This window comes from Oryctolagus cuniculus, chromosome 12 (assembly GCF_051225735.1).
Source record: "Oryctolagus cuniculus isolate XC-2025 breed Fujian yellow rabbit chromosome 12, ASM5122573v1, whole genome shotgun sequence".
Classification (NCBI taxonomy): domain Eukaryota; kingdom Metazoa; phylum Chordata; class Mammalia; order Lagomorpha; family Leporidae; genus Oryctolagus; species Oryctolagus cuniculus.
The window spans coordinates 25,468,005-25,482,890 of record NC_142878.1 but is presented as its reverse complement, the minus strand read 5'-3'; the positions used below and the strand labels follow the sequence as shown (position 1 = coordinate 25,482,890).

General features: G+C 43.5%; 1 protein-coding gene across 1 annotated transcript in view; it reads right to left on the bottom strand.

Moving 5' to 3' along the window:
• Nucleotides 1-3,368: 3,368 nt before the first annotated feature.
• Nucleotides 3,369-14,886, bottom strand: part of NIN (ninein) — a 111,978-nt gene continuing 100,460 nt past the window's right edge. The window contains exons 28-30 of the mRNA XM_089309720.1: nucleotides 12,955-13,152; nucleotides 9,181-9,294; nucleotides 3,369-7,372 (exon numbers count right to left, since the gene is read on the bottom strand). Coding sequence (XP_089165846.1) covers nucleotides 7,163-7,372; nucleotides 9,181-9,294; nucleotides 12,955-13,152 — 522 coding nt within the window. The 3' untranslated portion in view covers nucleotides 3,369-7,162. The remainder of the gene's footprint in view (nucleotides 7,373-9,180; nucleotides 9,295-12,954; nucleotides 13,153-14,886) is intronic.

Below are 14,886 nucleotides of genomic sequence, written 5' to 3'. Positions count from 1 at the left end.
CAACACACAGAGAGTCCATCACTGACATTGATGTGGTAGAAGAAAGTAGGTGTTTGTTGCAAAGCACAGAGCAAGGAGCTGGGCAGCTAGTGCTTCATTCCCTGGCTCCCTGAGGAGTTAAGTGTGAAGGTTCTAATGCATTGAAATTGGGGCTAAGGTGTGACCAAGTCCCAGGTTGGTCAGTGGTGCTAATGACCTTCCTTTGGTCAGTGATGCCATACGTTTTAGATTGCCAGGTGGCTCCAGCTGTTACGGGGGTTATGTGAAGGTGGCAGCTACATTCTGCATGGACCTGGAATTTGCCTACACATAGCACCCCAGGAAAATGCTGGCCATTATAGTTCTTACCTATTGGAGAAGCAAATGACTCCTTGAGTCTGGTGATTAGAACCTTGTAAGGCCAGCTATAATGCTTCCTCAAGTCAGGGAATTCCTTTTGATAAAGGACAAGCAAGGACATCTTGGGAGACCAACAAGAGGCTGTGCCCTGCTTTTACTTTATAAAAGTTTGGTTTCAGTCCCAAATCTGGGGAGAGAGTGTGGGACCCAGCTGTGGAGTGCACTACCCCAGGAGAATGGGAAGAATGGGGGAGGTGTGCCCCCTAGTCCATGGGAGCAGGAACCCTTGCCCTTAGCTCTAGAGGGTAGCACCTACCATGATGTGCTGAAACCTCTGTCCCATGAAGTACAGGGCTTCTCCTGGGGTCCTAGTTGGGTTTCTGTGTTGAACTTGGCTTGTGAGGCTATGGTCCCTTGTGTGCCTGTGTGGCAAGATGTGGCACTGCAAGTGTCCGAACATGCCAGGGCTTCTCTCTCCTAAGGCAGTATGGATTCCAACAGTGGCTCCCTTCTCAAGATTGCACCACTCTGCCTCAGCCCATGCTCTGGAGGCTTGGTGGGTGTGGAGACAGTGACAGTGTTGGTTCTGTGAAGCAAAGGTACTGCGGGTACTGGGCATAGTCTAGATAGCTCCCCTTGCTGGGCTCCAAAATCTGTGACCATTGGATGGATGCCTAATAGATAGCACTTCTGGGGCATCTGAGGACCCTGGGGATGAGGGCTAATGGAGTCCTCCTGCTAAACCTTTGCCACCCCTCTTCCCCGGCTGTGAGGTCATGGGCTTTATTGCCATTGTTCTTCATTCCTTAATGGTGTCATGCCAGGTCTCCATGTCCTGTGTCTCCCTTGCTGAATCCCAGTGTTATCCCTTGTGCACTCACTTGGATGTGCAGCTTTTGTCACTTTGGTTCTTTGTGGAGGAGCACGACATCTTGGGAAGCTGTTTAATAATTTCTGTACATTTAATGTTAACGCTTTATTCCATTCAGATCACATGAATGTTATTTTTCTTGACTGTAGTGTACATGGTAGTTATTAATCAACATTGATGCAATGTTTTGGCAGAAATGGGAATCAGTACAACTGTTTCAACATATTAACCCTGACAACTTGAGTCTTGGGTTCTTTTTTGACTGTTTTTTCTAAAAGATTTATTTTATTGATTTGAAAGACAGAGTTACAGAGAGAGGCAGAGACAGAGAGAGAGAGAGGTCTTCCATCCACTGGTTCACTCCCCAGATGGCTGCAATAGCCGGAGCTGTGCTGATCCAAAGCCAGGAGCCAGGAGCTTCTTCCGGGTCTCCCACGTGGGTGCAGGGACCCAAGAACTTGGGCCATCCTCTACTGCTTTTCCAGGCTATAGCGGAAAGCTGGATTGGAAAGGGAGCAGCTGGGTCTAGAACCGGTGCCCATATGGGATGCCAGTACTTCAGGCCAGGGTATTAACTCACTGTACCATAGCGCTGGCCCCATCTGTTTAAGAGAGATATTTTAATTGAAAAGCAGTTAGAGAAGAGACATAAAGGGATCTCCATCAACTGGTTCACTCCTCATGTGGCAGGAACTTCATCCAGGTCTCCCACAGGGGTGGAGGGGCAATCCTTTGAGGCTTTCCCTGGTGCATTAGCAGGGAGCTGGGTCAGAAGCGGAGCAGCTGGGACTCGAACCAGTACCTATATGGGCTGCTGTCACTGCAAATGGTGCTTTAACCTGCTGTGCCACTGGGCCTTGAGTTCTGAGATTGAGCTGGCAATGTGGTCTTGAGGAAGTCCTACCTCTGCTAAACTTCAGTTCTTTCATCTGTAAAATCAGGGTAGAAGTCCCTGTCTTATAAATGCAGCCTACATTTGGCGTACAGTTTAGAAAATAAATATGGCTTGTGATATGGGTCTAGTTTGGCCAAACATCACCATTCTACATTTCTGTGTTCAGCATGTTAATTTAGTTTATGTTTAGGCTAATATTTCAAGTCTTTAAAAATGTTTATTGGGGCCGGTTCTGTGGCGTAGCAGGTTAGACCTCCTCCTGTGGCACTGGCATCCCATATGGGTGCTGGTTCAAGTCCCAGCTGTTCGACTTCTCATCCAGCTCCCTGCTGATGGCCTGGGAAGGCAGTAGAAGACAGTCCAAGTGCTTGGGCCCCTGCACCCATGTGGGAGACCCAGAAGCTCCTGGCTCCTGGTTTCAGATTGGCCCAACTCCAGAGGTTGTAGCCGTTTGGGGAATGAACCAATGGAGGGACTCTTTGTAATACTGCCTTTCAAATAAATATTTAAAAATTTTAATTTCACCTACTTGAAAGAAACATACATACACAGAAATATCTTGAGAAATTGATCTACTTGCTGTTTCCCTCCCCAAGTGCACACAACAGCCAGAGTTGGACAGGCTGAAAACAGAAGCCCAGAATTCAACTTTGGGTCCAAGTGCATAGTAAAGGCCAAGCACTTGGACCATCTTCTACTGTCTGCCAGAGTGCACATTAGCAAGAAACTGGATCAGAAGGGAGTTGCCAGGACTTAAACCCCCATTCTGATGTGTGATTTAGATTTCCCAAGAGGAGGCTTAACCAGCTGTACCACAACACCTGTCCCTAGTTTTACTTTTTGTACTCTAATTAAATCCTGAGCATCACTGAAGAATAACTCAGTTAACAAAATCGATACCACCCATAAAAGTGCAAAGTAAAATACAGCTAACTATGAAACACTCCAAATTGCAAGCAGGGCCTTGGCTGGGGGTAAGTCAGGCTTTGACAGGTAAATTATGCATTTCTATAGGACATAAGCACCCCACTCTGGCTGGTGTGACAATCATTCATTCTTAGATAAGGGAGTCCCAATGCTCTAAGTCACATACAGATCATACGGGGATCTTTTTTAAAATGAATTCAGTAGGCTGGGGGTAAGGGCAGGGATTCTGCATTTGTAGAATATGCTTAGTGGATCTGATGTTGTCACTCTAAAGACCAATGCTAAACACACTGAAACTGCTGATAGAAGTTTAGTGTATACACAAAACAAGTGACATGTTTACAAAATTATTTATTTACATTTTAAGCTCACATGACACACTTTCTAGGATGGAATGGCTAAGGTGAAATATACAAAGCCAGTATAAATGCATACACATGGGTTTTTATCTGAACAGAATTCTACAGAGGCTTCACATGAATTGAGGTTCTTCTCTATATATTTCAGGTGTTCCCTTAAATCATTGTACTGTCATGTCGTCTCCCAAAAGGAATGAATTTCACTTGCATCATTCAAAAAAGCTGACTCTGATTTATTGTACAACTATCCATATGCTCTAAAGCCAAAATGACTTCACAGTGCCAAGATGCTCTCATAGGTCACAGTGTGACACAATGAATGTTTTCATCTGAGTGCTTTGGTTTAGGCTTTGACGTGGTTTTGGCATTACTTGTATAGTTATCATTGTAGTGAGTCGCTTATTACAGGTAATCCATTCAAAACAGGACTTGAGTAATAATAATACAAAGCATTTAGCCTTGACTTGATTGGGAATACCTTGAAGAGGCCAATAATAGCAAAAACATTTCTCCTTGCCCTCACTTGGGAAAGAAAGAAATCACACACACTCTCTCGCACACACATACACACACCCAATTTCAAAAAACCCCAATCTGCTGTAAAAGCCTTATTCTTAAAAAAAAAAAAAAATGTTCCTCACAATAATAACTGCCCTGGGTACTGGTAAACTGGAATACTAGACCTGTAAAGTCTCTTCCTGTACCTTGGTAACGTAGGACTTTGTGAGCATTTTACACAAAAGATGTGAAGGTTAAATCTATAAGGAAGGCCTGGAAGCTTCCAGGAAGGACTCTCATTCAAAATAGCTGTGAAAATCTAGAGTAAGAGTTTTAGAAGAGTAAGTCAAATAAAATACTAGGGTCACTTCTAGCCCTTTCCTCTATTTCCCTTCCTGCACAAATCTGAGCTTAAGGATTCAGACTTCTGCAAAGTAGAAGAAAGTAAAATAGTATAAATATAGGCCCTGCCGACATCTTCCCTTCCCTAGTGCTTATTACAAAGGCAAACTCAATTCCCGTTCCTGGAAGTGAACACTCCATCGCCTGAGACTATTTTAAATAACAGTTCCTAAATCAAAAGAAAGATTGAAGACTAGCGCTTTTAATAAACAGCAGTTAAAGGCTTTAAAACAACACACAATTTGGAAGGGTGCTACTATAAAGACTGAAAGCAAAATTAAAACATAACACCTTACATTTAATCTCTTTAGCAGGTCCTTTAAAAGCTATAAGCTGTATTATAAAATTGCCAGTGAGATGCTCACTTGAAACTGTTTCTCAAAAATAAACTGTACACATATATAAATTTGAGGTATCTATACATTGCTCATATTGGTCTTTTTTCCAATTCCTAAGTGGGATAAAGGCAGAAATCAAGTGCTTAAGTGAAACCTAGTTTAACATCTGAGGAGTGTTTTGATTTTTGAATAAGGGGATTCTTAATGTAGTCTAAAACTTTCCAGAAAGTCATATATACTCTTATTGTACAGCATTTTATATACACATAAATACAAATGTATAGGAAATGAACAAATTCACTTAAATTTTTCATGATGTAAAAAAAGTACAAGTATGACCACATGTAAGCTAGATATTGAAGAAATATGCTTGGGGTTCACTCAGTGGCAATGACTTTGAGTAATTTGATGCATATCACATAAGTACGCCACAAATGCTTAGTATATTTTTGGCCTTAGCCTAGGCCTATGCACAGTTTTAAATGAAAAACATTTTCTATTAAAGCTAATGCAATACAAGTAGTTAAGTCTCCTGGGAATGTCTGCACTGAAGAAAGATTTGGGGAAGGCATGATAGCTAATGTCAAATATTTTAAAGTATTACTACAGTAAAGGATTAACATTTTTTCCAGAGGCAAATAAGGACACTCTGATAAAAGCTATGAAAAAATTAAAAGCTCTGCTTCATCAAGTGTGAACTCCCAGTTCCACAAACAACGGTGCCACAACTAGTGGGTGGTGTGGCCCGGGAGAACTCTGAGCTTCCTTGATGGGAATCACTTGGTTGAGGTTGAGTTTTACTCTACTATATGAAGGTAATTTGTTTCACCTGGTTTTCCTGCATATACAGCAGTGTTTGATTTTGCTGTTATATCTTATAAATAGATGTGTGTGGCCCTCCTCAAATACATCAAAGTTAATTTTTCTGTTCTAATTATTCTCCCAGAAAAACAAGGAGGTGGCCGCGATGAGCTTTGGCAGCGTTCGGCACCTGATAAGTTCTCCACCAACTAACGGTGGAAGTAGACTTTCAGCAGAGATTTTAATTGGAGGGGGGAAAATCTAAAATGTTGGCTGTCAGGGAAATTTTTGATCTTGAGAAGGAAGGGAAGGTCCTGTTTAGCACTTTTTAAAAACCAGATGGCATGTCACAGTAAGAAATCCTTGTGATTCATGTACAAGGATAGAAGCCTGGGCATTTTGACTCATTAAATAAATAATGGAAACCATTGCATAAATTTGATGAGTTTCTGTTTGAGAAGCAGAGAAATGTAGAATTCCCATCTGCTGGTTCACTCCCCAAATGCCAGCAGAGGCTGGGGCTGGGCCAGGGTCAAGTCAGAAGCTGGGAATACAATCCAGGTCTCTCGCATCAGTGGCAGGAACACAGTTATTTGAATCATCACCACTGCCTCCTGGGGTTTGGCAGGAAGCTGGAGTCAGGAACTACAGCCAGGTCTGAAAGCCCAGTATCGGGATGTGGGATATGGGCACCTTAACTGCTAGGCTAAACACCTACTCCCTACAAGGGCTTTTTTTTTTTTTTTCCCAGAAGATGAAATGCATTAAAAATGTAGAAATAAAAAGAATCCTATGGCTGTAAATACATGACAAATAAATAAGGTCACAAGGTTTATCCATGTCAAATTCTTGAGAGAGGCCTATAGCAGTTCAGGAAGACAGTCTAGAGTATGGTTCCCTGAGTTCGCTAAGTTCTGGAGGCAACCCCAAGGGTAAATTCATGAACTCCAAGAGTAGCTATTTACTCCCAAGTGGTTTGTTCAGTATTATCTGTATAGTTCAAATGCTTTAAGACTGTGGCTCTAGCATTTCTTAGAAGACAAGTTCCCAAATGAGACTTCTAAAGGGGGAAGAAAAGGCCATTGAAAGAAAGTAAAGCTTTAGTATTAAGAGTATGGTTGAATAAATTGGCTCTAAGTCTATAGTACATCAAGAGTTGGTAATACTGTCATAGGCGTTAGTAAGAAGGTAGAGTTCTATGGTCTTGGGCTTTTGTGACCACAGGGTTACAGAGATCAGTCTTCTTATCAGTTACAATTTACCAGGTAATCCAGAGAATTAAACTATTAAAAACAGAGTGACTTTTCAGTATTCAGCTAGGAACCCTAAAAATAAACTTCATAACCATTATAATCAATCTCAAAAGATCTGGACTCTATACACAGATTTGTACTTAATCCCAGTGACTTTTTAAAAAATTCACTCAAAACTTTGATTGTAAATTGTTTGAATTGTTTTCATATGTCCCCCTTACTGGTGGCTGTTAGAATTCTTAAATAAATTGGAAGTTTGGGAATAAACAGTGGAATACATCAATATTTGTTTGAAACTCCCATTAAGGTCTGTTTGGAAAACTAATGACGTGAATGTGGAAACTCCAGGTCTGTTGGTTGCAGTCTTAAGGCTTAATACTAAGCCATTCAAGGTTAAGAAACATAGGTTCAAAGAACCTACTGAAATATTCCATGTATTTCAGTAAAGTGCACAGATAGAAGCATGTCCTTTGGTTTAGCTAGGACCTCAGAGGAGGTGTAGAAATGAGTGGTGCTGGTGTCAGATTCCTGACGATATTATTGAGGCTGGCGATCTTCTCTTCGAGGAGGTAATTTTTCTTTTCTGCCGTTTTCTGTCGTTGTTCAGTCACTTCCAGGGCTTTCAACAGCTGGGCATTTTCAACGTACAAATCCTTCACCATGGCATCTGCTTTGGTATTCTTGCAGAGCTAGAAACAGAACCAGAAACATCTTGACTCCATTTCTGTAATCTTTCTTGTAAGCTCAAGATCAGACATGAGGACACGTGTTTTATAGAGGCCAATTGTCCTGCCAATGACACCCTTTCATTTTACAGTACAACATCAGACGTGGCGTCAGAGACACAGCGGAGCATATCCACTTCTTCCAGCTTATTCTTTGGAAAATAAGTGTGTAGATGTTAGTGAAGAAAAGAATGGATATTTCAGAGTTCCAAATGAAAGCTGCCCCCCATCTAAGTTCCTTTATTCATTCTATGAAATATGGAAACACTTCTGTCCCTTACATTTCTGAGGGGCAAGGTGTAACTCCGCACTACAAATGCTTAAAGTTATCACTCACAACTGTGAGCTACTGATCCTTTGCAACTCTGGCTCATGGATTAGAAATAAGAGACTTTTCCTGAACTCTTCTTTTTGTGCCTGGAGCCTTGTGTAGAAGGTATATTCTAATCACTGTGGCTAGAATACATAGTCTAGGTTTGGATGGGAAAACTTGTTAGCAGCCTTGGCATCTGTTCACTAGTGCTCTTATTAATACCTTCCACTCATCAAACCCACTCTCAAGCAGGGCATCTAAAACTATAAAGGTCTATGGGAATAAAGAGCAAGTCAGGAGCAGCTAATGAATTTATTAGCATTTCTAAGGGTAACCATGAGGACAGCAACACTATAAAGCCCAGACATACATGACTGGCAGGTGTGATGTGTGACATTTCAGAACCTCCTCTCTACACTGAGCCATTGCATACAAAGTTGCCTCCTCTAACTCTTCTCATTTTTAAAATACCTCCATGGCTCGTCATCTCTTAGTACAGAGGAGCAGGAGCCACGTATGGAAGCCTAGTACTTGGATGTAGACTACGGGCATGTTAACTGCTAAGCTTAACACTTGTTCCCTATAAGAGGTTTTAACTCTAAAGTCAATGCCTTTTTTCCCCAGAAGTTTAAATGCCCTGAAAATGTGGAAATAAAAATTCTATGACTGTAAATATGACACACAAATAAGGTCACATGGCTTATACATTCCACATTCTTAGAGAGGCCATATAGTAATTCAAGAAGACATTATTTAGTTGTTCCCCAAGTTCTTGAGGCAGCCCCAAGAGTAAATTCATGAACTTCGCAAGTTCTTGTCTGTATCGGCTTTAAGATCAGCACTTGAGATTATTACTCTTAAGTTTAATGTATCTAGAAAAACAAAGCTGGCTAATTCCCACCCCCAGATCCCTCAGTCAATCTCAGTCTCGGTTTGCAGAAAGGCTGTAACACTCTCCTGGAAGGCAGTCCCCCTGTGTCTCTTCAGTGCATACCCAACCAATTCATTAGCCCTCATGTCACACCTGGCATCAGCAAGAGAGAAGGATCAGACTACTTGGTGGACCTAATTTATTATCCCTAGTTATTTACCAAAATCACATTTCCTATCTTGGAAAGAAACCACAAAAAAACCTTTCCCAAATCTAAAAATATTCAGTGTGAGCCACTGAACCTCATCAGGGATGCCTCAGGTCTACGTGAGTCCCTGGTGGCAAATACACATTTGTAACTTGTGGACAAAGCTACTCCTTCAAAGAGCTTTGTGAAAACATAGGGAGCAAGCAGAGTTTATATTTTGGGCACGGTGCGGTGGAAAAGGAATCCTAACTTCTCCTGGACATAGAATTTGCCTTTATTGAACAAGAACAGTGAAGAAGTTAATGGCGATAAAGGAATGTGAGACTGGCGCTGGGACTGGAATGGGAGGTGGACAGACAGAGATGGCCAGGGCCGCTCACTTGTTCTTTGAGCTGATTCACTTTCTCCTGAAGAAGCCTTTTCACCAGTTTCAGTTTCTGTTCCACTTCTATCATGCGTTCCTCCATGACAGTTACCAGCTGCTCCTGGTTTTCCTGGAGGCAAGAAAACAATGTACATTAGCATTTGAAAGTCAGGCCATACTGAAAACACCAGTGACTGATTTTCCCCAAAAGATGCCTACAGAAAGGATAGCCAATGTTTTGTCTTGGTATCAGGAAGGATGGATTTCAGATGAGATGGGAGTTCTGAGCACTGCATGGATTGTAGAAAAGCAACCCTATCAGAGAAATAATCAAAGATAAATAATGAAAAAAAAAATCTTACCTGTGTGACTACCGTCTCCTGATAGAGCAAAATTCTTAAAGCCCATATTTAATACTTGTATGTACTACTTCTAACAAAATGGGCATCCAAAGTTAAGTAAAAGGTGATTATCAACTTCCCCTCTGTGATTTGGGACTTAATCAAACACTGAGTTGATTCAGGTTTGCCTGACTTGCACCATGCATGTCTCTTGTTCATTTGAAATGGCTGGTTGGTTGCTCTGAGGCTGCTAGTAGCCAGCCTCTTCCTGCCATTATTCTAGTCATCTGTTTGCAAATTGGACTTGTCCATGTGAAGCAAACATCTGGAGTAGAGGATGGGTCTATCAACAGAACACACTGCAAAGTAAGGGTCTTCTCCCCTTAGGGCAGGGAAAACACCCTGGCCTTGCTTCATCTTCTCACTCAGTAGTGAAAGGTTCAGGAGTACTTGGGCCATGGGCCTTGAAGAGCAGAGAGATCTAGAGAGAAATTAGAGTGCAACTGATGTGTCCCATGTAAAGAATCTGAGACCCAAGAAGGTGCTTCAAATAGTTAAGCAAAGTTCCAATGTTTAATGACTGCTGGCATTTAGGTTCACTTTAAACACTCTGCAGAATGACCCAACGTGAGTCTGCAGCCGACATTTGTTTGGAGAGTAAATCACAGCACTTAGTCACATGTTTTAGTGGTTTCTTTTATGATTAATTTGATAAAGTGTAGTAGATCCAAGTCTAATGCACAAAGTAACTTTAAATTGGGCCTTGAATATCTAAGAAAGGTAAAATGGCTTTTTAAAATTCAGACATAATTGAAAAATGCCCAATTTCCATTTGCCTAGAGAAATAAATAAGCCAGGCCGGCGCCGTGGCTCAATAGGCTAATCCTCCACCTAGCGGCGCCGGCACACCGGGTTCTAGTCCCAGTCGGGGCGCCGGATTCTGTCCCGGTTGCCCTCTTCCAGGCCAGCTCTCTGCTGTGGCCCGGGAGTGCAGAGGAGGATGGCCCAGGTGCTTGGGCCCTGCACCCCATGGGAGACCAGGAGAAGCATCTGGCTCCTGCCTTCAGATCAGCGCCGTGCGCCAGCCGTGGCGGCCATTGGAGGGTGAACCAATGGCAAAAGGAAGACCTTTCTCTCTGTCTCTTTCTCTCGCTATCCACTCTGCCTGTCAAAAAAAAAAAAAAAGAAAAAAAAAAAAAGAAAAGAAAAGAAAAGAAATAAATAAGCCAAAGAAAACCCCATTACAATGGATAATTTGAAAAACATGGAATATGGTATAAGAGTGGAAAAGAGGAAAAACAGAGGCAGTCATATTTAAAATTCATTTTATTGTTTCATCAAAATTTTCCTTTTTCCTGTCAAAGTATTACACATTGTATACAAAACAGTATAAATATCCCTGATTTTCTTCAAATTCCATATATAAAAGTAGTACCTTTTGTTAAAAATAGTTACAACATATGGAATGAGAAAATAGATAGACTATGTCCTTTGAAGAATTTTAAATCGACACTCTTGAAATGGAATAAATAAATTTGCAACAAGCTGAAGTTTGTGAATTTTGTTCACAAAATCTGTCATTTCTACATAAATAATTGAGACATAACACTGCAAAGCCTTCACAGTAAAGATAAAGTGACTTGGAAGAGCACTTGATGGCAACATCCTCAGCTTATGTCTCTATGTGGGGCTGGTGAGTGTGCGTGTGTGGGAGAGGGCAGGCAGCGTGTGCCAGGGCAAGCAATGTCATCCTGAGCGGCCCAGCTCTCACAGGTGCCCAATCCTTCTGTAGGAATCTGCATGTACTGCGCGCTGCTCCGGTGGCAAGGCCTAGAGAAAGAAGGCAAGTGGTACACTTCACCCTGAGGTCGAGATCGGTTTTGGGGGAGTCTAAACGCACACATGTATAATGCAAACGAGGGTTAAACGGACACTACAGAGGCAAGCAAAGCAACACAAAGGCAGAGGAAACCACATCACCGCACACACACAGACCACGTGCAGACTCTAAGAATATTCCGTATGCCTAAAACGAGCATCAGCTGAAACAGCTCGAGACAGGTGAGCCTGTTGTGGCTGCCATAATTAACCTGCCCTGTCATCTGGCTGGAGGACTTTACCCCTGATGTCCTTGGAGTGCAGGTCATTGTTTCTAAACATCAGCGAGTGGGTTGGCAAGAGCACGCTCTGGACATCGCACGTATGGGAGAGCAACAAGGAGACTGAGCCCAGGTGTGCGCCTGAGAAGGCCCGTGACGCACTGAGGTCACGGTTCTGAGGTGGTGGTTCGAGCCCTTGACAAGGAGTCGCAGAACCCTTTTAACTGCCCACCACCGTCACACTTTGAATTCAAGACTTTCAAGTTAATCCTGGGCAGGGGGTTGAAGCGGTATGTAAAAAGCTTCCAAAAACAAGGATGTTAAAGCAAATAAAAATACTTTAAAAAAGTTTTGTTAGAACAGGTGACAGAAGTACAGGACATCATGACACAGCAGATATGCTAGAAGGAGAGGCACAGGAAATTGCTCCTATGTACGATCCCGGTGCTCATGGGACTGTGCAGAGGTGCTTGCAAGGGATTAAGGAAGAGTGAGAAATTCCTTTCCCAATATTAACTGACAGGCGAGGTATTGGAAAACAAGTGATTGGAACCAGAGAATTAACGTCGAATTCTCCCAAGAAACACTTCTCTGTCTTCATTCCTGATTCTGAATGAATTAAGAAATGTCTGGAAAAGGACAATTAGGAGTGAAGCCGTAGAGAGGAGGAGTAACTATTTGAAAACCTAGGTACTACACAGAGTGTCTCGGGTAGTGAGTAATGCTAGTTCCCAGGGAATAGGAAGAGGATTCTAAGTTTGAAAACCTGCGCACTACAGACTGTATCTGCTAGTGGCTAATGCTAATTCCAAGGGAAGAGGAAGAAGGTTCTTTGTAAGTTTTTTTCAAACTAGGTAATTTTTAACAATTAAATGAACTGAAATGCAGCAGTGACCACACATTCTACTTTTTGTTACAAATCCCCTGGAATTTGGCAGGCTGCACCCCTCAGGTAGGGCAAGACTCAAGCTGCTTTGTGAGCAGAGCATACCGCAGGACTGCACTGGGTTGTGGAACATTCTTGGCAGCAAAGAGTGTGAGGCCAACTGAGCCCCATGCTCCAGTGATCCTGATACTTGACCCTCTGTTAGAAATGTGCCAAGGACACCCCGAACCCTTCATCACCCAGCTTAGAAGCTAAGAGCTCGCATCAGCACTGCCAACCAATGCCAACAGAGCACCGCCATTCAGTGCACCTGTAAAGGCGGGGAAGGCTGAACTCGGAGGTGAGGTTCAGAAGCCTCAGCCTCGCCCTGGAACTGGTCTGATTTTCCAACACACAGGGAAAACTGATGAGACAGGTGACCCAAGTTGAGCATGGCAGGAGCCTCCCGCTGAGGCTGGCCGTACCTGTGGCGTGCTGGTTTCCGAGGTCCTGTTGAGCTCCTCCTGCAGGCACGGGTTTGTCCTTTCGGCCTGCAGCAGCTGCTGTTGAAGCTGCAGCAGGTGCTCCCGGGGCACCATCGGACAGGCTTGCTGCTGGAGCAGCTGCAGATCCCAGGCGTGAGGGGCGGGGCTAGGCGTCACAGTGGACCTCGGGGGCTGCATCTGGAGGGCAAGGGCAAGGGCAAGGGCGGGTCAGTGGCAGTGCCTTTGGGGCCAGGGCTAGCCTGAAGGCGGCAAGCCTGGGAAACCAAACCTATGGACGACCAGGAAATGGGACAGCATGTGAGCCTCGACAGGACACACAGGAAAGAAGCGTTCTGCCAGGGGGCGCCACCGATACAGAATAAGCAAACTTGTTCACTTCAAACTGAGCGGGGCACTCTCACAGCATCACAGCACGAGGTACCGATGCAGAGGACAGCGTCTGACTTCTGTCTCCTTTTTTTCTTACAACATGGAAATTACACTGCCAATGCTGAATCAAGAGGGAGTCGGGAGAAGGAGGTACTTCAGTAACTTACCATTCGGTATGCTTCTTACAGGCAAATGTTAGTGACTATCTCTTTTCCAACCCAAAGATAGCTTATTATTATTATTATTATTTTAAAGAATCTCGTGTTAAAAAAGATCTTTATGTCTCTTCATTTTTCAGCATGTGGTCATACCCTCGAATAAATAGCACAGTAAGACAGGCGATTCCTGGGCACGAGCTAATACCCTGCCCTCTGAGAACTGCAGTAGGTGAAGTCCTTGTTGGAGGAGAAGTCCTTGTTGGAGGCAGTGAGGAAGTGGTATGTGTATCAACGTGCCAGTCGGTGGGGGAGAGCCTGAGGCGGCTCACCCAGGGCTTTCTGGCCAGGGAAGCCTGCTGTCTCCCATTTGTCAGCACAGCTGACAGACACGGGGCTCAAACAGAAGGCATGCAGCAGACAAGACCAAGTATGCACTCAACAAGAAGCACCCCCAGGCATGTGAGAAAGGGGGAGGGGACCTCTAGGGTGCAGTTACAATGAAACATGACTGTGAGACTTCAGAGCCACTATCCGTTTCCAAACAGGTCAACTTCTGAGCTGAGCCGTGCCCCATTTTGAAATATTTCTAAGTTGGAGATGATTCAGAAAAGCTACCCTTTCATTTTCCTCATTAAAGAATGTGGAGAATTATAACCCCAGGATTTTATAGCAGTGGGATTATTTTCCTCAGCTATAAATAATGAGGAAAACCTTGATACACAGGTAAATATTCCACAACTAAAGCACAATGAAAATGAATACTGGCTCTTAAAGAACTGGTGGACAACAGAAATGATTACATGGACAAGGAGTGGAATGAGATGTCCCCATGCTGTGAAACTCGGGGAAAGAGAATGTTCTACCTTCACACACTATCTCGGGCAGAGAACTGCACCCTTCTCTGCTACCTCCAACCACTGAGTTCTAGGTACAGGTTAGCCACAGACAAAAACAAGAGAAAATTACACGAGTTAGAAAAAGAGGAGGCAAAGTTGTGTTACAAAAAGAGAAAAAACAGTACCAGTTTATTATTAACATGCATAAGAGCCTACGGAGGACCAACACTGACCTATCTCTATGTATCTTCACCTACTGTAATTTAAGGGGATTGTGAGCCTACTTGCCTTTACCAGTGCCCACTATAATTACTCACGAGAGTCCAGGACCAGTATGGAATTGATCTCTTGTTACATCCCTTGCCCCTTGGAGATGCAGAATAGGAAGTGTAAAATGTTTGTTGTTCAGGTGTCTCAACTGTGGACTTGGCCACTGATCTAGACTATAAATTCCCCCCTCGGGCCGGCGCCGCGGCTCACTAGGCTAATCCTCCGCCTAGCGGCGCCAGCACACCAGGTTCTAGTCCCGGTTGGGGCGCCGGATTCTG